Below are 24,468 nucleotides of genomic sequence, written 5' to 3'. Positions count from 1 at the left end.
GCGGTCTATGGTACAGAAATAAATGGTTCCGATGAAGCCAGTTTAGCTAAATTCGCAAATCGTTCCTTAGAATACCACTGAATGGGCACGGTGAACGGTTTCTCAGAAAACAATTGTTTTTGAATCAACAAACGATAAATCCCTTAACTTATTAATAATTGTGGAAATTATAATGACTTTTTGTCAGTGACTTTGTTTCACGTCCATTTGATGTTTCAATTTGGGTTGGAATGTTCTCGATGTTATGCTTTAAAGCATGGATTTAAATATCAATTAGTGTCGGGATTATCCTGGGAAACAGAAATATACTTTCTTCAAATTATGAATGACATTACCCGCGTCACAAGAAAGTTGTCAGAAGAAAATCTGATTATTAATTAGGAGTTTTATTTATTGTTTAAATGAAAATATCAGTATAAAAGAGAATAAAAAATATTTCGTTAATTTATTTTAGAAAAAAAAAAAAGTTATTTAAATGTCTTGGTTTATTTTACTGCTATGGTTGGTGGTTTATAAAGCAAATTTTCACGCATAGCATTGTGAACCCGTACGGATAGGCATAATAATAATGCCTACATATTTCGGACACGAAGTTGTCATAAGTTCTGGTCTGAGCTGTCGGGCGGCCATTAACTGAAACTTCTAACTCATGTTCAAGGTTGGTGCCGCTATTCATGTCTATGGGCATTTAAAACCAGGCCATCCCTTGTTCATCTCTTGTTTTCCTTATCTCACATTAGTTAGAGTGGCGTCGGCGTAACATGTTCTCATATCATGCTGAATGGAGATTTGGTATAAGTTTTACGATCGGCCGCCAGCCTGACGTCAAACCTCCTTCGGTTACATCTCCAGTACGGAAAAATAAAAAGCCTGACGTCAAACCTCCTTGGGTTACATCTCCAGTACTGAAAAATAAAAATATCACATTTATGTGGGCAAGATAAAAATAGTCTGAAAATCAAAATTTCCGACAACAACGCACTATTTGATATCTAATGTAATCTTTGTTGCTGCATAACCTAGTTTATATAGAATAATTGATTTAAGCAAGCACGGATGTACGTTAACTGGCCGGAAGCAACGGTGATTTCCGGAAAGTTAGGAGCACTCACCATGCACTTGTAGTTCCGATGGTTGGTTAATTAAGACGAAAAGTACTTTATTAGGGGGTTGCGGTCAGCGTTACTTTTTTTTTTCTGTTTTTTTTCCTACCTAAGCTGATGGTCTAGAGAGACCATATTAGCGTAAGCGTTAGTGATGTACAGTAGTTCCAGTTTGTCTATCTATTCCGAACGCTATTGAATACACAAAAAATATGAGCTATCTAATAATGTTGAGTATGATAAAATAATCTATAACATTCTTTATGGTTTTGCATTAATTATCAATGTATAAAAGTCGGTTTGTGGATTAAAACAAAAGTAAATCAATACGAATATTAAAATCTCACCACCGCTAAAGAACAAACAACGTAATTGAAAAGTTTTTTCTTATTCAACTTGACACGAAGGAAAATCGCTGTGGCGTTTGAATAGTTAATCTAAAAAGCCAATACTCTGCGGGCAAACAACTTTATTAAACTAAGGAAAAGCGTAACGATTTCGAGTGTTGTTTGCGATTTGTAAATGCACATAGATTTTCGTTTCTTTTAATTAAGAATTCAAATCGCGCAAATATAATGGATAAAGGATTTTAAAAAGTTAGCTTTTCATTTTTCCATTGCCTTTTATATCAATAACCGAGACCATTGCAATTGTGCCCCAGCCGATTGAACCAGTCGGCGAACAATGGGTCATTGTTGCAGGCTTTATGTGAGATACCACAGAGTTCAGCACGTCGGGGGATCTGCTGTACGTTGCCTTTAACCTTTATGTTAGTTCGGATCACATTCATCCGTTATACAAATTCTTTTTACATGATTCATATGTACGTTTATCGATTGCGTTGCGTTCTTGATATTTGGACTCCATTGTTAATGTTTTATTAAGTTTGTATAACTTACCCGCTTTACACAAAGTAGGGAATGTTACGAACGAAAAAAGAGGTAGGCGTCAGGAAAGAATTTGCGAAGGAAACGATGAATAAGCCAGTGATAATCGACATAAGATTCTATGTTCATTCATTTATTTTGAATTCATTAAATTACAAATACATTGTAATGTATTTGTCTTAAATCGCAATACAGAGTATCTCACGCGACCTAATTTCAGTTATTTAATGTGTATATACTTGTTAGGTTGTACATATTATACAAATAATGTGTAGAAGTTTGCTTTTTGGAGAGCGTGACCACAAATTAGTGTTTATTTTTCTAATTTCTTTAAAAATCAATTTATTTCAAAAATATAATAAAAATTTGTAATTTTTTTTTATTTTTGCTCTGAAAGTATGGATTAGTGTTTTTGGACATAAATGTTTCTATGTTTATCATGTATGCTTGTTAAGTGATGTTTTTCTAATATCTATCATCCTTACAGTAAGGAGAAGCTATCTTTACTATGAATACAAGAGGAGGAAGGGAATATAATAATATGTAGTATTAATTAGTATATATGGCCTGGGTCTCGTATTTGTAATCTTCAGTAAATATTCAGTCATACTAAAATCAGTGTAACGCTCTCTGATTAGGATGCGAACTAATTATAAATTCAGCATAATAATTGCGTTACTTTAAAAAAAAGTGAATGAAACAAATAATGATGATTAAAGTGGAGAATCGCTGCGTAATCACACTGGGCATATTGCCCTTTGCTATTGTGATTCTGTTTTCGAGAAAGGGTTCACAATCAAGCTTTTGATAAGGGTAGAGTTGAACGTACCGGATGGTGGAGCAAAAATAAATACACCTTCCCAATTTAAGACAACTGTTTCGGAAATCGACTATTGGCCAAAGTAAAACGACGAAGCTTTCTTTCGTACTCTTTGTTAATTTTTGTTCGTATATTTAAGCACTCAAGTCCGGGGTTTCTCGTTGGTTCTCCTAACTTTAATGAAAACTGTCGTAAATTTGGTTACGGGTTTTCACCGATGGCTTTGTTACGATCGTGGTGACACACGATTCTTTGACACCACGGACTAAATAGTCGAAACGTCTGCCCACAAATAATGTATTAATAGATAGAATTATCTAATCTCTGATCTCGTTAGAGCATCGCGATCGGTGAATCAGACGTGAATGCGTTTGTTTTGCACCGCTAATGTATTTTGAATACTACTCGATTTTTCGGTCTTTGTTTAGAATAGTCGAACACTTTTTATACAAATCGGTAACCACCTGGAGTTGCTCGACTAATTATGTAACATAAACGCTTTGTTACCCGAATATATGTTGTATAGCTCTTTAATTGTTATATTTAAAAAAAAACATTCATACGAAAGTGCATTTTTTAACGTGGAAACCCATTTAAATGATCAAAATAATGCAATGGGTGCGCAGTGGTCGAAAATATAATTGCTTAGCTTGCGACTTTCTCTAAGTCACTTTCTATGGGAAATTTAGTATTTTATAAATTATAGTATTAATTTTTTGCTTAAGAGTAAAAAGGGTGTGTTTTGTTTGCTAAGCTTAGGTAATAGTAAAGGTTATAAATTTACTTAACAAAAATATTATACTTGAAATGTTGACAAAAAAAATTATATTGCTCATGATGCTATTTTCGTAAATAACTTAAAAATTCTCATAATTCTTACTTGCTAATTTTTATAAAATGTGATACTTTTGTAATATATATTAATGGCTCGTTGATATTAATTACTCAACAATTCTCTCGACATCTGGTATTTTCTTTTGAAGTGAGCTCTTTGAGCTTTGAGCTTTGTCGTAGAGCATCACAGAGCTCTAACACAAAACAACGCGCTTATTAAGTTCGCATAATTCAAATATTATCACTATTAATTATCTATATATTAATACGCGAAGCAAAAACTTTGTATCCCTTTTTACGAAAATTGCGCGGACGGAGGAGTATGAACTTTTCCACACTTATAGAGAATATAGAGAAGAAGTGCACAATGCTAATATTTTTTTAAAATAATGCATATGTAAAAGATACATTAAATCAATAAAGAAAACATTACACACACTACATACCATGTATTTGACGCACACACGCATGCATACTATTTATTGTCAAACTTTTTTTCTTGACGTCTGTTGTCAAATTGAGATTAAATTTTTTTTGTCTTTGTTAATATTTTTTATACAGTAGTCTTGGCGAAATTTGTGATTATAGAAGTATAAAATACTATCATAATACTGTACAAACCTACAATTCCAATTAATTATAGTCGAATTTCGACTACTGCGGGACCTCTAGTCATTATTAATTGTCAAACTATTTACGTAATTTTAAAACGGGGACGCGTCCATTAAAATTTGAATTTTTAACAGTACGTTTATTTTGAAACAGTATTTTTTTTTTTAATTAAATTATTTTCATCGTAGATTCAATTTTATACTGTAATTATATAATACTTTATAAGATTAAATGTAGTTCTTTAACGATAAGGGCAAACCTAACCTGAGGAACCAATGTAGCTTATAGATGACCTTTCAATATTGTAAAAGTGCAGCGTAAAAATCGTACCGCTACTGAAAGTTAAAACGAATCTGACTCGCCTATGTTTTACTTTGTACAATAGGTACATTAGATTTAGATAGCACACGCTGCATTAAACATGCCGATGTAATATATATGAATGAATATATACGATTAATATCTTATAATATAAATCAATTGCTCATGTTTAATGCGGTCACCGTTGTCAATCCGATTCAATATTAAATCTTTGCATGTTTGTTGTTAGTATGAGGTTTATAGGGAGATGACAGAGGAGGAGGTGTGTGCGTTGGTTGTTTATTGCGTGTTGTCCTCCATAAACCTCATCGGAGTGGTCAGTAAAACACTACGTATAATTACATGTTTATTCGCGTCAGCGACCGCGGTGGATCGCTGCACTTTAACCACTGACTGACTCGTATGCTGCTCATTACTATATGCACAATAATTGCATAGTAAGCTAAGCGGGGCGGGGTATCGTTCCTCTACACTACACCCCCTCTATATTTGAAAATAATAATAATAAATCTTAAAGTTAACACATATTTTGACCTCTAATTCAGGCAAGATATTGTCATAGTCCCATCAAAACATGATAGATCGTTTCAGAGTCGTTACGATATATTAGTGCATTTCATATATCCGATTGTGACAGAGAAACGTGACTGGAAATCACTAATAGGCTTACGTAAACGTACAATACCGATACAGTTCGGGTGTGCATCGACTCTCAATGCGCTTTAACTTAGGGAGCGTTCACAATGCGGGCCTAACGCGGTGCGATGACGAACGTGAAATATTAGGCATATGAATGGAAATGCCTTTTGCGTTCACAAGACGTTTACCGCGACTGTCTCCCAGACACCGTCTTCCGCGAATCCGTCGATTGCGACTAAGAGCTCGACGTGAATTAACCCATAGACATAGCCCACTGAGTTTCTCGCCGGATCTTCTCAGTGGGTCGCGTTTCAGATCTGGCGGTAGATTCTGCGAAGCACTGCTCTTGCTAGGCCCAGTGTTAGCAACACACCCGTCTTCAGCCCCGTGCGCTCACCTACTCGTCAAGGAGAAGCTAAAATAGTCTCTCAAAGCTATCAACATAGGTGGGAAAAAAAAGCGGCGGTCTTGTGCTGGTTTGCGCGCGTGATTTTCAAGTGCTCATAATAGCGTTTTGTGACCACGCTACAGTCATAAGTAGCTGGGGTCGACGGAGACACGTAGTTTTGCCCAAAGAGCTAAGTAATATAAGGGCAAATGTGAAACAGTGACTAATGATAATTAATTGGCCCCGAAATAATTTCATATACAGGGTGTCCTAGATGGTTACCTGGCCTAAAAGTCTTTTTCGCGATGCCAGATTGTGGTTACCTTTTGATGTAACCTATATAGGTATAGGTGTAAAAAATGTAGAATTAGTGAACTGAAGTGGCAATGGACCGGCCACATAGCACGAAGAGAGGACGGTCGATGGGGCAGAAAGATCCTGGAGTGGCGACCACGTACTGGCAAGCGCAGTGTGGGACGGCCACCTACTAGATGGACCGACGACGACGTAAAAATCGCTGGGCGCTTTTTACGTCGTCGTCGTCGTCTCCTTGGATGCAGGTGGTAATGGACCGGTCGCACTGGAAATCTATTGGAGAGGCCTATGTTCAGCAGTGGACGGTGATAGGCTGAAATGATGATGATGATAATGTTTTCAATTTATTGGGTCGCACAAACATAATACTTAAAACTGCTATATTGCACAGTAAAAACGAGAGTTTTTAGGAGAACAGTTGTAGTATAAGGCTGAGGAACCCAGAGCTCAAAGCGACCGGTATAAAAATTAAAGGGAATACAATAAACACAAAATACCTTTAATAAAAACCGTAATTTCAAATTAATACCTGATGCTTATTATTACTCGACAACATCCGCATATGAGATTGAAACTGGAACGATTGTCTCATGTAGAGCTTTCATATTGAATAACGTGCCTTTCACACGTCCACTATCGAAATTCTGATGTAATTCCGTCACTGTTAGCGACGATCGAACCTATTTCGATTAAATTTAATCCTTTATGTATCGAGCTGATGGATTTTAGCAATATTGGAATATGCAATAAAGTTCAGTGACTTGGGACTTGGAACACGTCTGATATCGAAGTCGATATCAGAAGTCGTCGTGGCCCAAAGGATAAGACGTCCAGTGCATTCGTATCTTGCGATGCACCGGTGTTTGAAACCCACAGGCGGGTATCAATTTTTCTAATGAAATACGTACTTAACAAATGTTCACGATTTACTTCCACGGTGAAGGAATAACATCATTTAATAAAAATTAGACCCGCAAAATTATAATTTGCATAATTACTGGTGGTAGGACATCTGGTCAGTCCGCACGGGTAGGTACCACCACCGCGCCTATTTCTGCCGTGAAGCAGTAATACGTTTCGGTTTGAAGGATGGGGCAGCCGTTGTAACTATGTAGACCTTAGAACTCATATGACACATATATGCAATAAAAAAAAAATATGTTTGCAGAAGTCATGGTATTTGACGGAATTGTTATTATTTAGTGCGACTGTCATAGCCCCATTAAAAAAACTACATAGTTCCATTCTATATTGTCTTTATAAATCACATTCACGTAATGTTGGAGCAGTCATCATATACAATGTATACATTTCTCTTACACTATTATAATAACTAGTGGTCGCCGGGTAGTTGAAATTCGACTTTAATTAATTGAAATTAAAAGTTTCTATACTATTATGATTCTATTTTTAAAGACTATTAAACTTCTATAATCACAAATTTCGCCAAGAATATTTAATTTATTCTCAAATTGACAACTGACGTCAAGAACAAAAGTTTGACAATAAATAAATAGTATGCATGCGTGTGTGCGTCAAATACATTACCATGTATGTATATGTGTGTGTAATGTTTAGGCATAACTAAAAAAAATAAATAACATTCTGCACTTCTTCTCTATATTGTCTATAAGTGTGGGCAATTTCATACTCCTCCCTCCGCGCAATTTTCGTAAATAGGGATACAAAGTTTTTCCTTCACGTATTAATACATAGATATAGATATACATATGTAATGGAAGAAATTACAATTATTTTTGAATAGCCTCAGACTCACCCAGTGTTAAATGATTATTGAAACCCATAAATGTTGCAACGTGGATGCAGCCGTCCAGCTTGAGACATGAGGTGTAAGTCTCAATTGTTTTGCTTAACGGCTGTCTCACTATTCAAATCGGAAACCATGACTGTTTCGCGTCAGAAATAGGCAGTTTCTTTTTTCTTACAAAATATAAATTTCACGCACAATAAACTACTATTGAAGCTCTTGGGATTAAATTTATAAGCAACTTAAAAAAATGTTATCATATCTCGCAATGGTGACGAGAATTTTCTAAAAGTCTAAACAGACAAACAATCAAGGACAATGTTATTAAATATTGAAAATTAAACTCAGATAAAATCGTAGGATACATCTGTCTAGTCCAATATATAACCAACTATGACTTTCCCGAAACGCTAATGTATTTATTTTCGTATCTCTGAACTGTTAAATGTTTACAAATCAAATACAAAGCAATTGAATGCACTCGGGAAGTGAGTCAAGATTCATTTTACTCTGTCAGATTATATCTTAATAAGATTGTATTTAATGTATCTCAGAACTAAACGTTTTCTCTATAGATAGACATTAAACTTTTGTGTAATAATAAATATATTGCGTATTTCAGTAGTTTGACAGTGAATATCTATGTATAGATAATATGAATACACTTCAGTTGACATTTTTGATCGGCACAAGATTATCGTTTTCACAATACGCTATATTTCATTTATGCATGATGTAATCTGACATAACATCGGACATTATCCATGTTTCAATGAAACAAACGGGTACGAGACTTACAAGAAAGATCAGTAACAAAGTGTTAGACGAAAATAGAAACGTTCGTTTGAAATCGTTTCGTATTTATCTGTTCGTATTTTATGTGAACTACATGAATACAAATAAAGACTATCCACGTAATATATTGTAACCTCAACGTTTATCGGAGAGACCAAACGAAAACATACATATTTTTTGACGTGACAACGTCTTATAATTCGATGGAGCCCGGTGCACGCACGAAAAAACATTACTCATTGAGGCGTTCCATTTAAGGTTTGAAGTGCAAGTGAGAGCGCGCAAGGAGCGACAAAGAGGCACAATCGGCCTCTGCGTTCGGCAGCGTTCGACATCTGTCTCTCTCCTACTTGAGTGAGCGATGCATCCGCGTGGACAGCTGCTATACAATAATACATTTACACGTTTTCGTCAAGTATGAAGTTCAGTGAAAAGTAAATGTGGTGTCAATTGTTTATAGCAACGATAATTGCGATAATTGAAAAATGAAACAATTCCATCAGTATTTTCTTATGACGTTGTCACGTTCAACTATTGTCAGTAAACCAACTTTACAGACAACCGATTTTTTTTCTAATTTCAATTTTTTATAATGACTAAAATTTTTTCGATTCAAATACGCATGCTTTTTGATTACTGGTTTTATACTTAAAGTCTTTAATAAAGTTTGGTAAGAGCTGTGTTAGGTACAAGATAAATATATAGCTCTTGAATTTTACATTCCCTGTCTTATAACATTTTTATTTTTAACCAGATTTTTATTTTGCTCTCGGCTGTATTTATAGTTACTATTTTGGAGAAATCAGATGTTTGTTCGCTATTAATTCCAGTTAGTTTTGCTCCCAAAGTAGAGAGAATCTACTGCTGCGACAAAAAAAAATTCAATTAATTACGTACCCGTTACCCGTAGGAAAGCTAATTGCTCTTGGAACCTGTAACAAACTTAATTAGAAGACAATAAGGGATGAAGATAACATAATAATAATTATATAGGAGGTTTTTGTGACAGTAAAATAAATAATAGTCAGCAAACAAACACTGAACATTTTAAAGTTTTTTTTTGGACATCTAAAATAAATAAAAATATAATAGTTTTTCGTTGAAATAAGTTGTACATGCTTGAGGAGTAAACGACCGGCGCGCCCCATTATAAAGGTGGCCTCTTGGAGCACGGAGAGCGCAATCGAGTGCACTTCAAGTGCTTGTATCCACAACGTTCCTTGCCGTCGTTTCGACAAAAGATTAAATTTTCACCGACGTACAGAAGTCGCCGTGTTGCACGTCCGAAAATCATTTTTACGAGTCTATTGCCTTAAAAAGAATTTCAATATTTCGTTTTATTTTTATTATTCCTTGTCTACTTTTTACTATAATATAGTATATTAGTAAAAAAAGTATGAAAAATCAAACATCATTTTTCAACTTTTATTTTTATTGCTTAGGTGGGTGGACGAGCTCACAGCCCACCTAGTGTTAAGCGGTTACTGGAGCCTATAGACATCTACAACGTAAATACGCCACCCACCTTGCAATATAAGTTCTAAGGTCTCAAGTACACCTACCCGCGCGGACTCACAAGAGGTCCTGCCACCAGTAAAAAGATGAAACAACTGAATAATCCTAATTATATTATAGCACGGTCTACTAAATATTAAATGTTATACTACAGTTACATACCTATTATACATTGAAGACAATATTTTTCATCGGTTTTCGTTTGTGCAGTTTTGACCAAATTCGTGATTTAGGTTGTCCAAGCAAAAACTTTGTATCCCTTTTTACGAAAATTGCGCGGACGGAGGAGTATAAAATTTTCCACACTTATAGAGAATACAGAGAAGAAGTGCACAATGGTAATATTTTTTTAAAATATTGCATAAAATATACATTAAATCAATAAAGAAAACATTACACACACTACATACCATGTATTTGACGCACACACGCATGCATATTATTTATTTATTGTCAAACCTTTGTTCTTGACGTCTGTGGTCAAATTGAGATTAAATTAAATATTGTTTGTCTTTATTAATTTGACAAAATTTGTGATTATAGAAAATAGTCTTTGAAAAGAGAATCATAATAGTGTACAAACTTACAATATCAATTAATTATAGTCGAATTTCGACTACTGCGGGATCACTAGTTTAAAATAAACATGGCTTGCTTCAATTCCCATTCCGAATTCTAGTCATTTGACATTTCATTAACATTTATAACGAATACATAATTTCACAAAAGATGTTATAGCCTGTGCACCATTGTCTTACTTATTAACGTTTTTTGAACTCTGAACAGTGATTTAAAGCTTTTGCGTGAAAAACATTCATATCTCCGCCCGTAATGGCTTGCGATGACATTTCGAGGCGAAGCAATATTTTAAGAGAATTCGGCAAGAAATCGGTTCATAAACTGAAATATATATTATTATAATATATTTTACGATTACTATTTTAGATTTCAAGCCGCTCTACCAACTAATCTCCTGTTTTAGTAAACTGTTTCAGTCAAATAACTTTTCACTTTTAAATTATTCACCTCGGCGAATTTTCTTAGAAATCACACGCTCCGTTCTCTGTAATTTGATTGCAAAATTCTATACGTTCACCCTCACATCTACGAACCGAAAGGCAGGAAGAAGTGGGCATCGAGAGACACTTATTCCTTCTTTTGCAGAAATCTCACGTTCCCCCGATATACTGGAGGACGGAATTTCTTTTTAAAAATGTCTCCGACATTCCCATTAGTATCAGATATGCGACGCTGGATCTTGTGCCCGGGGATTATTTTCAGATACATATCTTGCATTTGATTGTAACTTCGAATAGATATCGTCTTTCAATGCATATTATTATGAGTTCGCAATACGCTCGTCGTTATCAAGGAATATGCTGCTTTTCTTCAACTTGAATGCATTCTCGAATGTTGCTAGATAATATTTTATTTCCACTACGGCATTTAGGTTCTGATAATATTATGCTAACTTTTGTTTAATTAAACTTCAACTCTTCCGTCTAGTAATAATAAGTAAAGATTTCTCTAACAGTAATGGATGGCATTATAAAAAAATGGATTGTTTTGGAATGGAATAGGGGGAATTGCATATTTGCAAACTCAAGAGGGTGAGATTGTATCGTGTTTAGTTGAATACATATGAAGCGTTTCTATATATTTGTAACTAATCTTGTGGTCGTGTCTTATGTAAAATTAAACACTTGATAGGTAATATCTGTACTGTTCTGTCAAAATACAATAGGGAAATTAAACATAATTACGACGCGTTGAATTTTTTTTATTTTATAATGCCCTTTCATTAGTCTTTAAATTAAAAGAAATCATAAAAATCTAAATAAATTTAAAAAAGAAAACTATGGCAAATGTTGTCTTCGATTTACTAGTAGATTTTAAGTCATCATTTAAACAGTTTAATTTGACTTCAAAGATAAAAAGTAATCCGAATTTTCGCGTACATTACCAAAATTAATCATTTAACACTTTTATTTCGTTAAAAAATAATATTTATCGTTTCCAGAAACAATTATTATTGTCGTAAACGTCAAAGCTACACTGAATGCGTAGCTGTTTGGAATGTGGTGAGCGGTAACACTCTCGTCAGCGGCTAACATTGTTATAACGTTTGACATAGCTAACTAATCCGAGCCGAGACGCGCTCCGGTAGTGCGGTGTCGCGCCGTGAACGCGATCTAAAAGGATTCATTAGCCTCGAATATTCAACGCCTCTGTATCTGCCCATGTTAATGCCGTTCGTACATTATCGGGAACAGATTTCCATTTCAATTATCAACTAGGGACGCGGATGAATCGCACTTTGATTGGAATTTCTGTAATACCATTTGCTAATGAAATGCGATACAGCGATATTGTAATGTGAATTACGTATTTGTATCGCATTGCAGTTTCAAATGGAATTTGCAGACAAAGGCTTATTTTTGATAATGAATGTCATAGCAACTCATTGTCATATATCGCACATGGAAAATAATATTTTCATTCTTAGACCCTGAAAATGTTACTATTATAAGTATTTTGATATGTACGAGTATAAGTATTTTATATGTGTATCCTAATTGTTTAGGTGGCTACAGCGTGTTGGTAAAATGTTCCAGGCCATCTACGATATGCTGGGCGCTTGTTCAAGTAACCGGCCAGCCGATTCGGCCGAGGAACGCGCCAAGAACATCTTCGCGAAGATGGACGAGAACAACGATGGGCAGCTCACGCAGGATGAGTTCCTCAAGGGATGCTTGCAGGATGAGGAGCTCTCAAAGATGCTCGCACCTTAAATTGGCCATCAGGAGTGTCAGTCCTCGGTCCTGGCCACCCACCCTGTGTACCCTGCGATAACCCGGCGGCGAACCTTGTGTTGACACGACAGCCATAAATAAAATACACGCACATATCGAGTAGTAATTTTTAAACAGATGCTCCGCAAAACAGATACGAAATTGTTTATTAAATTCAGTAAGCCACATACATGCAAAACACACATTTAGATACATTTGTTTAGTTTTAGCTCCGCTGTCGTGTAATCACGGCGATTGAACGTAAGTAAGCCGCGATAAGCACGCGTCGGCCGCGATTTTCGGGATCCGCGCGAACCGACTGCAGCCCTGTATTTGTTCAACATCCGATCTAATTATGAAACGCACCGAAATGTTTCGTTCGCGCGAATAAACACGGAACGATTCGATTGATTGTGCTCGCGTGTTTGTTCGATCTGTACTCTTCAAACAGAACTAGAATTGCAGAACCTAAATTGGATTTGCCCAACCGCTATTGGAACGGCGGCTCTTGACTGGCCGACGCGTGTTTTCAGACGCTTCTTCTCGTGTTTTTTGATCTAAATGTTTAAAAACGTAAACGTATTTAATTAATATTGATGTAACGAATTTGATGTCAATGAATTTTTAAATATCCTGTTCTCCTTCTTAGTCTGCGTAAATAAATGTATTTTTACGTATTTCGCTGTCGGATTGTCCACTCCGTTAAATATAAGTATTGTGTCCGTACCACTCACCTTTTAGACGACCTTATTATCATCTAAGAAGTTCGATATTTATCGAAATATATTTCCTTCTAACCTAATTACGGATTTCTTTAACTGCACGGTATAATGTCAATCTTTAAATTTTACTATTAAGATAAAAAATTAGTGTAGCGGACGTACAGAATAGATCAGATTGTTTAAACGAAGCGCTCCTGTGCTCACAGTTACCGAAGCCCGCACGCCGACAATCTGTGTGCTTAGTGCGAGTATTTTAACGTTCTCGATAGCGTAAAAGTTAACTCATATTTGTATGTAGTTGGAACAGCGCCCCTAGCGGCAAACGTAGAAAAACGTTCCAACTCCATACAAATATGAGTTAACGTTTACGCTATCGAGAACGTTAAAATACTCGCACTAAGCACACTGTACAGCTCTGTAAGGCTAGTTTACGTAATATAATTGACCGCAGTGTTTTAAATGCAAATTATCTTTTCAGTCGTATCGGTGTTCTTGTTTCGGTATTAGATGATTATCCGCGAGGGATCTTCACTTTAGATGTCAGGTGTAATCTTTAATGAGCCTTTTATTCTTTCAACGCTTTTCACATTACAACGGTCGTTTCGTGATCCGTTTGTTTTGTTTCACTGAACAAACTGATTATTTTCTTAACTTCATAGATGTCTCACGCTACCCCTATTACTGTGCCTTCTAGTTCTTTGTAAATATAGTTTTCGGAACCTGTTTTTTTTATATATATATATACTCAATAGCTCCTTATTAATCAACCATCATCATTCATTAACGCATTGTGGCCAAATGAATACTGAATCGAGGTTTTGAATACGCCCCCTATTAGCTTATTATAATTTATTATGTGTCTTTTTCTTGGAGCGTCACTGTTGTATTACAATGTGACCGTCATTTACGGTCGCGTAACAAGTCGTAGGGGTCGCGAAATTCATTAATTTAAGGCTTATTTAAGTTTTTTGATGTGTTTCGGTGCATTTTATTATGGAATAAAACGCGACAAGCACAAATTGTATTTGCACAAATCGACCTATATAATAATGAATAGCGCAGGCGTGCACTGGAAACTTATAGAACCCTGTTGTTGTAAAGAACATTCCACGTAACCGCGCGTTTATGTAGTTGATAAGTTCGTACGTTTTATTTTTGGCTTTATGTTTACCGTATATTATTATTAACGTTACGTTTTTATTTATCTATAATAATTATTATGGATTTCTTTTAAAGAACAGTAATTGTTTAAAAAACGACCAAAGAAATCGATGTAACTGTTAGTCACGCAAATTTAAATAAACAAGACGACTGATTCACGTAACATTAGGGAAAAGGGATCAAGAATACTCGGTCGAACCTGATGGTAGCTTGCGAACAGGGTGACGGATAACATATCACAAATAAAGCAATTTTCCATTGACATTTATAGTTTGACAACATCGACAAAGTCTAGAGAATGCCACGGGCGTAATCACTCATAGTTTGGAACGAGCATAAAAGTTTTGTTTTTTTACTAATTAATTGACTACATATTTCTTGTGTTTAAATGCCGTCTGACTTCTAACACATTACAAGCTTTATTAAAATGTAAATGAAACAAATCATCAGTACAGGGTTCGGATGATCATGTGAAAAAGAAAATGCAAAACTTGTTCTACGATATCTTCAAAAATCTTCGTAAGGAACATTACGATAGGCAGTGGCTTTGGCTTTGCCCCTGGCGTTGCTGAAGTCCATGGGCGACGGTAACCACTCACCATCAAGTGGGCCGTATGCTCGTCACAAGGGAAATAAAAAATTAAAAAAAAACTGATTATTTATCAAAAACCAAGTACTGAAGCAATAGTATTGAAATAGTTCCGAAACAACTTAAATAAAAATATCGGTAATGATAATAATCATTTTAATTGATTTAATGTGGTATGTTAACAATCTACGTTCTATGAAACCACTTGAAGTTTCACACACGCTGTTTGTCTGTAGGCAATACATCAGAGCTTGCATGTGTTAGAAGTCACACGAGGTAATGCGACCCGCGATAAAAAAATATCCTTAGAAGTGATGCAAACAAAATCATCTCCGACAAGTGCATTTTTACAAGCAAGTTCACTTCGATATTTAAATACGTGATCTTCACAATATGCTGAATCGATTATAATCAACTACAGGCATCGATTTTTAAATTCTGAAACAGTAAGTACTTACGCGAACACAAGCGACTTAAGAATTTATCTTTTTGACAAGCGTTGTGAGACAGCCCTCGGTAAGGTCTTCGACCGACCGGAGCATGTCTTTTGGCAGTTTGAGGTTAGATTCGTTTGCGTCACTTCGATTAGTGCTTTTGGAGTTCCCTTCGAGACGTCTAATTAAGTTGTTTTTTTTCTGACGCTACCGTAAGAACAACCAGTTTTACTTGTGTTATGTTCTAAATCTCAAATCTTAGCTTTACGTACTTTAATGTTAGTATAGTTTACGCTTGTAATATGTTTGACGATGTGCCATTTGTATTGACTTTGTTGTAACGCCGTGTCTACACTCGCAATGCGATTCTCAACGGCAATTAATATCCCGAAGAACTTATGTCGTTATTCAAAAGCTGTAGTGTAGAAATGGCTTTAAATGTATTTATTTATTTATCTTAGATGTATTTGAAAACCTGATCATTTCTATTCGCGAAGATACAACTCTGTCATCGTTTGTACGAAGCTTCGTAAACTGAACTTGACCCCAACTTGCATGAAAATAGATTGTTTCTGATTATCCAAGCCGCCATCGGCAGCGGCGTTTTCAATAATTCCACAGTAACCGATCCTCGACCAGTACATCCGCTAAGAGTCGTGCGATCGGCATACGGTGACAATTTCATTCTTAACTCGCACTGTCGGCTTCAATGTAAATCGTATTAATTTTCCGAGTATATCCATATGATGTGGCAGAGTCGTTTCCTCAACGTAAATTTTAATAAGCAAAGTATTTTAGCTATAATTAGTGTTTTTTGAAATTTAGGAAGCTTGAGCACATCTTAATTACGCTATTACTATAATCAATGTACTAGTATAGAATAATTTTTAAGATATCAATGTAACTAGCAGCGTTTTAGGCGCACAATACGTTTTAGTGAACGAACCACTGATTTAAAAGTGAACAAAAATAATAATAATGATAATAGCAGATTTAACGACGCACTAATTAATATATTTAATCTACATTTTAATATAACGTTTGTACGCTACATTTGTGGGTCTCTTTATTACATTCTTGACAAAACTATATAAAGTATACATTTTCTGTTTAGTTTGGCGTTTGGAAATATCGTTGACGCAGCACGTTTTATTCCCAATGGGAATATATTACGTGAAGTTTTTAACTTCTGCGGCGGCACGGATCGTAAACGCGATACAGCGCTTTGCATGTTCCATTCAAGAATCTCCAAGTTTTCATTTTAACTAAATATTTTCTATGAGATACTCAGTAAAATTTGCAGTGTTTTTTTTTTTTTTTAATGACTAACTCGTAGCCGCCTTTCAGGCATTAAGTATTCCTTAGATAGATACCGTATAATAAATAGTTCGATACCATTACGAGTATGTCCCATTGTGTCTATGTTTTATTACTAAGAATACATATTTTTAACGATTCACATTTTGCCTATTCATGTATAATATACAAATTATAAAAATAACTCTATCATTATTTTATTCTCATATTATTTATTATTGAGCGCGCAAGGAGTTCTCTCTTGGTTTACCTACTATAGAATTGAAATTGTTTAGAATCGATTCAAATCGTTTTGTCAAAGTATTGTAATGTAATAACAGTCAAATATTAGTGTTTTAATGCGTAAAATTTAGAACAAAATTTTTCATTTAAAACCAGTTTCCATTGATTTTTAAATAGATAAAATATGTCAGTGAGAACCCAGAAAATAATCGTATTTTTTTTTCTCATTTAAAAACGACTTTATGATAATAATATGTATTATAGTATAGTACTTATTACTTTTATAATAACATAATAATATAAACATAGTTGTTTTATTCATGTGATAGTAAAATATAACGAAAAATATACGGATATCTATATACTATTTCACATGAAAATGTAATTTTCAATATGTGACGCGTATGGAAGCAAAAATACTCTAATTATAATCGATGAACAATTTTAGAACGATCATATTAAAAACAATGCAAATAATTTATTACGAAACATAACTCCTTGTGCGCTAACCCCAACCGTAATTAATAATTTCTAATTAACTAGACAAACGAATAAAACGCTTCGTAATCACACAGCAAGTATAAAGACAGGGTCCAAAAAATAAGGGTAAAGTATAATTTATTTAACTTTTATCATGTACGAACTTGAAGAAGGTAAATATCGAGCATGCTCTGTGATTTTCCTTGTATGAATTCAATAGTAAAACAAATTAAAATGTTAACAGTCGTAAGGCTTTTAAAGAAGCGCAAAACTATATATATCTATCGCAAGACTAGTAAAAAATTAAGTATATAATGAACTACCGGATCGTAATGGAGTACGCAGAAGCCTAGGAATATTGACTTGATTTTGACCTGATACAAAGGATGTTGATAAAACCAATTAAATTCTACTGCAGCCTCACTAACACTGCCTTATGCCAGAATAATTATCTGATTGTTATTTTGAGAATATTATGTGTATATGTTATTAAAGAATCGTAAATCTTAAAGCGCAGCTAACTTTAAAATATATTGTCAACAAATTATATTGCCGGAATTAAAACACGCACGTTCAATAGCCTCTATGAGATTTAACATCTTTTATTGTATTCAAGGCTTACAACAACTGATATTAATTTTTACATTTTCAAAAAAAATAAAAATATATTGCCAATTTTCTTTCCTGCTACTTTTGAATTCAGTAACTAAACGACTGTGTTGTAATTAAAGCATTTGAAATAATAATAACATGATTTCAATAATGAACTGTTTCTGATTTTAGGGCAAAAAACTTGGTCAACTAATCGAGATTCGGTTGTGTTAGTTCTTATTGTAAATTCGTATCCAAAAACTACAAGTGCGAACAAAGCGGTAATAATCCAGAATAATGGGTAAACAAAATAGTAAACTCAAGCCCGAAGTATTGGAGGATCTGAAACAGAATACGGAGTTTTCAGGTAAAATTAAAAAAAATATATATATGTCGAAATACAAATGTAGTGATGTATTAAATTTCTGACTTCAATTTGTATAAATAATAAATATTTAATAATGTAAAGTTGAATCATACGCTTACAGACGCAGAAATACAAGAATGGTACAAAGGATTCCTGAAGGACTGTCCCAGTGGCCATCTTTCCGTCGAAGAGTTTAAAAAGATATACGGGAATTTTTTCCCTTACGGTGACGCTAGTAAGGTATATTTAACTATATATATTTTTCAATACAAGAATTAATGTATACAAACTATTAAACTAAATTTCATTTTTAGAAAATCACATCTTTTATATTATAGGTAAAAAGACGTGTCTAGCCCATGTAGCGCCCGTGCCGTCATTACCCCAGCGCTCTCTAGTAAGCGCGCTGTTAAAATGGAATAAGTATAAACGTAACAGGCTCATTGAAGATGCCGAGACCGGCGCAAACACCGATAGCTCCCTAAGAACGCTAGTCCGTGTGCAACGTAGACCCTGTACCATTATGTAAAGTCGCCTCTGTATAAGTACTTGGGCGACTTAGTTTCGCGCGGCTCCATCAGTTCAAAACATTAAAAAAAAAACAATGTCAAAATGTAAAAGATCGACCCGGCAGGCTGGTTCTAGTCCAGCAGGGTATTCTGGGACACCAGCGGCACCGTCTGGGCGGCCTGACGAGCTGCCGTACCGAGACGGCAGACGTTTCAGAACCTTCGATTCGCATCGAAGGCTCCGTCGGCTGGGCGTCCTTGGGGTGAGCTGCGCCATCTGGTTGTAGTGTGGACCGCGGTAGCCCCCTTACCTCATCCGGGTTCTGACCTCGGAGGGGTCGGACGCTTGGGCGAAGAGTGCAAGGGAGTCGCTAAGTGGGTAGGGTTCTGAAAACATCCTTGGGCCCGCGGTCTCGCAGTCGTGGACCAGTTCCACATGCCTCGTAGGAGGGTCGGCCCATGGCCCGAAAAAAAAAGTAATAATATAGATAGGTATCGTCGCTTGTAACGCCATCTCGTAAAGCCTTGTGGTACCTGTAACATCTAATATTGAAAATGCTAGTACCTCAGAGATTAATGAGATGGCGTTACGTAAAGTTGCTTTTAGAGAAAATACTTTTTTCCCAAGAAATATAGCTAATGCAGATAAACTAAAAAAAAAACCTTATCAAAATACGAAACTCGATCCAAATCGGTTATATATAAACACTTATAATGTAAACACAAGAGCTTAAGAGTTTTATTGTTAAGTTACGTAAGTAAGTAAACGTGACATTTCATTAGGGTTGCCAGATTTTTTTTCAGCCTTTAAGGGGCAAATGCTTAAATAGGCAAAGAAAATACGGGAATTTAATTTTTTATCCGGGACAACTAAAAAACTAAATTGTATAGTGACATTCTTTATTTTTTCTGAAATTTCTCCGAGGAGCAAGTCAGTTTTAACATATTTTTATCGGTTTTAATATACAATACAATTATAATCGTACAAATATAATCAATTAGAGTCAGTCCCGTCGGGATATTTTAATCTAAGCCTAAAACACGCGACGTCTGGCAACCCTGGATTTGATACACATCATTTTAGGTGTGATTTATTTTACAGTTCGCAGAACACGTATTCCGGACATTCGATGCGAACGGCGACGGGACTATAGATTTCAGAGAATTCCTTTGTGCACTTAGTGTGACGTCGCGCGGCAAGCTGGAACAAAAGTTAAAGTGGGCATTCTCCATGTATGACTTAGATGGAAACGGATACATCTCAAGGCAGGAGATGCTGGAAATCGTCACTGTAAGTGTCAAATAAAACAACAACAATTATATTTTGGCACTTAGTATACATTAAACAAAAGCTTTCAATCATCATCATCATCAGCCCACAGTCGTCCACTGCTGGTCATAAGTCTCTCCCTATCCACACCACTAAGCCCGGTCTTCGGCTGTAATATTAAATATATTTAAAAAATATTATTGAAATAATTTCAGGCTATTTACAAGATGGTGGGCTCCGTTATGAAGATGCCGGAAGATGAATCTACCCCAGAGAAACGCACCGACAAAATATTCCGTCAGATGGACAGGAACAAGGACGGAAAACTCTCCCTCGAGGAGTTCATAGAAGGAGCCAAGAGCGACCCTTCTATTGTACGGCTGCTCCAATGTGATCCCCAATCTCAGTGATATACGAAATATTAATATCACCTTCGAGCATTGAATCACTCGATCTATCCACACGTATGAACTTATTGTAATATAAAATCACCCTTGTTACTGTGCTTCTAAGAGCTAGTGCGCAATGTGAGAGTTTGTTGCACAACCGGTCCGAACGGACGGCTGTCCTGCTGCTTGGTTGCCCTCTCGTTTTGAATATATTAATATAAATCGATCGTCGCTATCGATACAAAAAGACAGAGACCATTAGATTAATAGTGTATCAAAAATATCGATAAGTGTAGTTCACTTAGTGTCTGTTTACTTGTTCGAACAACGATCGTGATAAAGGGCTGTGAATAAACAACGTTATACAAATTTCGTCGCTATATTACAAAAAAAAATATCCGTGTTCTCCTCACGACCCATTTCGCTTGTACTGAATAAGATCGTGTCGATCGACACGACCGGTGACAATAGTATGTCCCAACTATATCGAATGTATAGATCTGTTAAATAAATAAGGTGTTGATTCAAAATTTAATTAGAGTTTTTATATTGTTGCATATGATAATTTTTATGTGACCAAGCACCGGGACAACTGTGCAACTAACCAGTGTAAAATGTTTTATGATTTATATTTTCCAATGATATCTAGTTAGGTTAAACAACCTTTTCAACCCTTTATCGTTTCGACCTTGTTCAAGCGGGCTGCCGATCTAAAATGTAGTTTTATCAAAAAATCTTGTGAACGATTGTGCCGCTAATAAACTATTGGGATAATCAACACATTATCCCAATAGTAAATTATCAATAGATTAGAGAATAACGCAAACTCGTGTGAAAATTCAGCCCGCTTATAATGTAACATTTAAATCTACTAAATATAATATATATATTTATATATGTTTAATATAAATGTTAGGAAAACGATGTGGATGTCATTTGGAATTCTGGTAATCTCGATTTCATTTTTAGATTCTGACTGTAAATCTCGTAATGCGACAATTGATCTATTGAAATTACTTTACTTATAATATGTTACACTTATAAATAAATTTAGCCTTATACAAACAACTAAACAGTGCATTATAGTATAAGTATTCACGCATTTTTGCTGTACGAAAAATATTATATATTATTGTTAAGCAGTTTAAACTGCTAATGCCTCAGTGCCATACTGATGCTTATCATCCATCGAAACTAACGAATATTATATATTTTTCAATAACGTAATATTCGTATCGATTCCGTCAAGTAAACAACATGCAGTATTATTGAGATTATAAATAAATAAATAAAACTTCCCTCTTACCTAAACGATACCCTAATACTGGGAAGTGAAATAGTACCAAGGTCTGAAACATAGATGTCGCATTCGCGGTTGTGTTTCTTTGTCAAGAGATGTCGCTGTAACGATGTTTTATTTGAACAACGAACATGCAGCATTAACGCGTGTGTAGCTGTATATGAGGTACTTTATTAGATGTACAACGCTGTCTTACCAGTGGTAGCTCCGGAATCTGTACTAGTCATAAGCACCTGTACACATTTATGTACAAAACTTCTTACATACCTTTTTAACATATAATTTTTATCCTTATATTTATTGTAATCGCATTGCAAAGACAGAATTAACTAGCACAATTAATATTATTAAAATGAAGACAATTTTACATTATTTTTACACAGAAACGACGTCAATAATTTTTTATGGTATACTATTTTATGAATTTAATAATAGACGCTTTTCAAGTATTTGATATTATTTAAATATAATTTTATTGACAATTGCTATGTAAAAATTGATGTGACGAATCATTTAAGTATTATTTGGTTGTAGTTTTCGTTGCCTCACATTATGCCGGTCATAGAGAGTAATTCAAAAAATATTGCAGCATAAAGACTACGTGCAAAAGAATGAGTGAATATTGTAAAGTTAGTAATCATTTCAGTGCATGTCTTTTTTAAAATCTGAAGGTCTGTCTGTCAATTTCTAAGAAAAAGGCTCCGCTTACGAGGAAACGCGGGAGACGAGAAAATAGACGATAGATGAAAAAAAAATATGTCATGCGCAACCTTGAACCTTGCCGAATACTTAAAAATAAACCTATGAGAAAAAAATCATAATTTTGTATTTCCCCTGTTTCCTTCTTCAAAACCGGTCAGTATTGATAATTAAAAAAATAAATAAATTAAGTGTAACGATTGTTTTGATTCTTCCTGAAATTTTCGTAATTTCTTAAGGATTATAGTTGTGTATTAATTTATTACGAGAATACAGCGACATGGCGGCGATAAATATATTTACTATATTGTCATTACGCAGCGATGAAACAGCTGACGTAAGTTTTTAGACTAAACTCAACCCGCGTTTCCTTTTATTATCGGGAAAACCGTAAGCTTGCCTCTTAATGCCTCTTAAAAATCTTCGGTACTAAAGAGCAAAAAAAAAAGAAAAAAAAGACTGTAAAGTACAAAAGTGTTTTGATTTTCGATGCCTCCAATGAACACTACTCTAACTCAAAATTTTGAAATTTTCGTTTTTCACGCAAATCGCTTCACTATTTTAAAAGTATTACAAATCATTATGGATGGGGTCCGAAGCAAGAGTAAATCAGCTAGTTACACAAGAAAAAACCATAAATATATCTGCAATAATAAAGATTTTATCAACTTTTTTCGTTTAAACGCTCCTCCTGTAAACCTACGAATTAGCGTTAGCGTTAGGAGTTAGCGTAGTGTTCATTGGAGGCATCGTTTTGTTCTATTTGAAAGTTAAATAAAGGCCCATAAATATAACGAATCAAATTCGCTTAAAGAATTCTCATTCGTCTTATCAGATTTGTTAATGTGTGAATGGGCTTTACAAAATTAGTTTATCAAATAATGACGTGTAATAAAAATTTAAATTATACGGATTTTTATTGGTAAGCTTTTCATATTGTTAGTTTTGCTATTCAATAAATAACGAATTAAACTGAGCGCGACACGTAAACTCCGTTTTGCATAGTCATTTTTCATGATTGTATTTTATTATTATTTATTTTTATGTACTTGTCAGTATTTGAGATATGAATACAATTATCACAAAAGCTTATATTTGTTGAATTGTAACACGCTAGACGTGAAGCTTCATTTCAATTCCCAATGCTATATTCTACGCTTGACAAGAAAATCTCGAATATTCAAAGACATTATACTGTCATAGTTTTATTTCTTTTACTAACGCAAATTGTGTTTTAGGTAAACTTAATGCTAGGCTTTATAATAATTATTATCATACTAATAATGTATTTTTAAGCACGCTTTTATTTCATTATTTTCCTTTTTAATTCATAATTATTTTAATCGTTTTATATCGATGTTTTATTGATGATTGCTCTTTTTATATTACATTGTGACATTTAATTTATTGTTATTTTATTTCACCTCACTATTTTACTTTAGTCACTGAATATCGAATCAAAAGCACATTTTAGTTGTTTTTTTTTATTTATTTATTTCGAATACAAATTTTCTTATTGAATATCGATCCTTGATTACCACGTGTTTTGAAAAATAAATTATTAAAATAAAAGTAAACTAATATGACAGTTTAGTGATAACGATACCTTTAATTGAACCAAAGGAACAA

At 34.6% G+C, this 24,468-nt stretch overlaps 2 protein-coding genes across 6 annotated transcripts in view; both read left to right on the top strand.

The window, feature by feature from the left end:
• Nucleotides 1–17,196, top strand: part of LOC114252534 (neuronal calcium sensor 2) — a 163,277-nt gene extending 146,081 nt beyond the window's left edge. For both annotated transcript variants that reach the window (XM_028187036.2, XM_028187035.2), the window contains exon 5: nt 12,613–17,196. In XM_028187036.2, the coding sequence (XP_028042837.1) occupies nt 12,613–12,789 (177 nt within the window). In that variant the 3' untranslated portion in view covers nt 12,790–17,196. The remainder of the gene's footprint in view (nt 1–12,612) is intronic.
• Nca (neurocalcin homolog) overlaps nt 1–24,242 on the top strand; it is a 170,639-nt gene extending 146,397 nt beyond the window's left edge. For 2 of the 4 annotated variants that reach the window (XM_028187031.2, XM_028187033.2), the window contains exons 2-6: nt 17,778–17,840; nt 18,498–18,672; nt 18,794–18,912; nt 20,284–20,472; nt 20,667–24,242. In XM_028187031.2, the coding sequence (XP_028042832.1) occupies nt 18,603–18,672; nt 18,794–18,912; nt 20,284–20,472; nt 20,667–20,861 (573 nt within the window). In that variant the 5' untranslated portion in view covers nt 17,778–17,840; nt 18,498–18,602 and the 3' untranslated portion in view covers nt 20,862–24,242. The remainder of the gene's footprint in view (nt 1–17,777; nt 17,841–18,497; nt 18,673–18,793; nt 18,913–20,283; nt 20,473–20,666) is intronic. The other 2 variants (XM_028187034.2, XM_028187032.2) reach the window with 1 other exon arrangement.
• The last annotated feature ends 226 nt before the right edge of the window (nt 24,243–24,468 follow it).

The sequence above is a fragment of the Bombyx mandarina genome, chromosome 01, assembly GCF_030267445.1.
Source record: "Bombyx mandarina strain Sakado chromosome 01, ASM3026744v2".
NCBI classification, from domain to species: domain Eukaryota; kingdom Metazoa; phylum Arthropoda; class Insecta; order Lepidoptera; family Bombycidae; genus Bombyx; species Bombyx mandarina.
The sequence above is the reverse complement of the archived record's forward strand: the minus strand, read 5'-3'. Positions and strand labels throughout refer to the sequence as shown.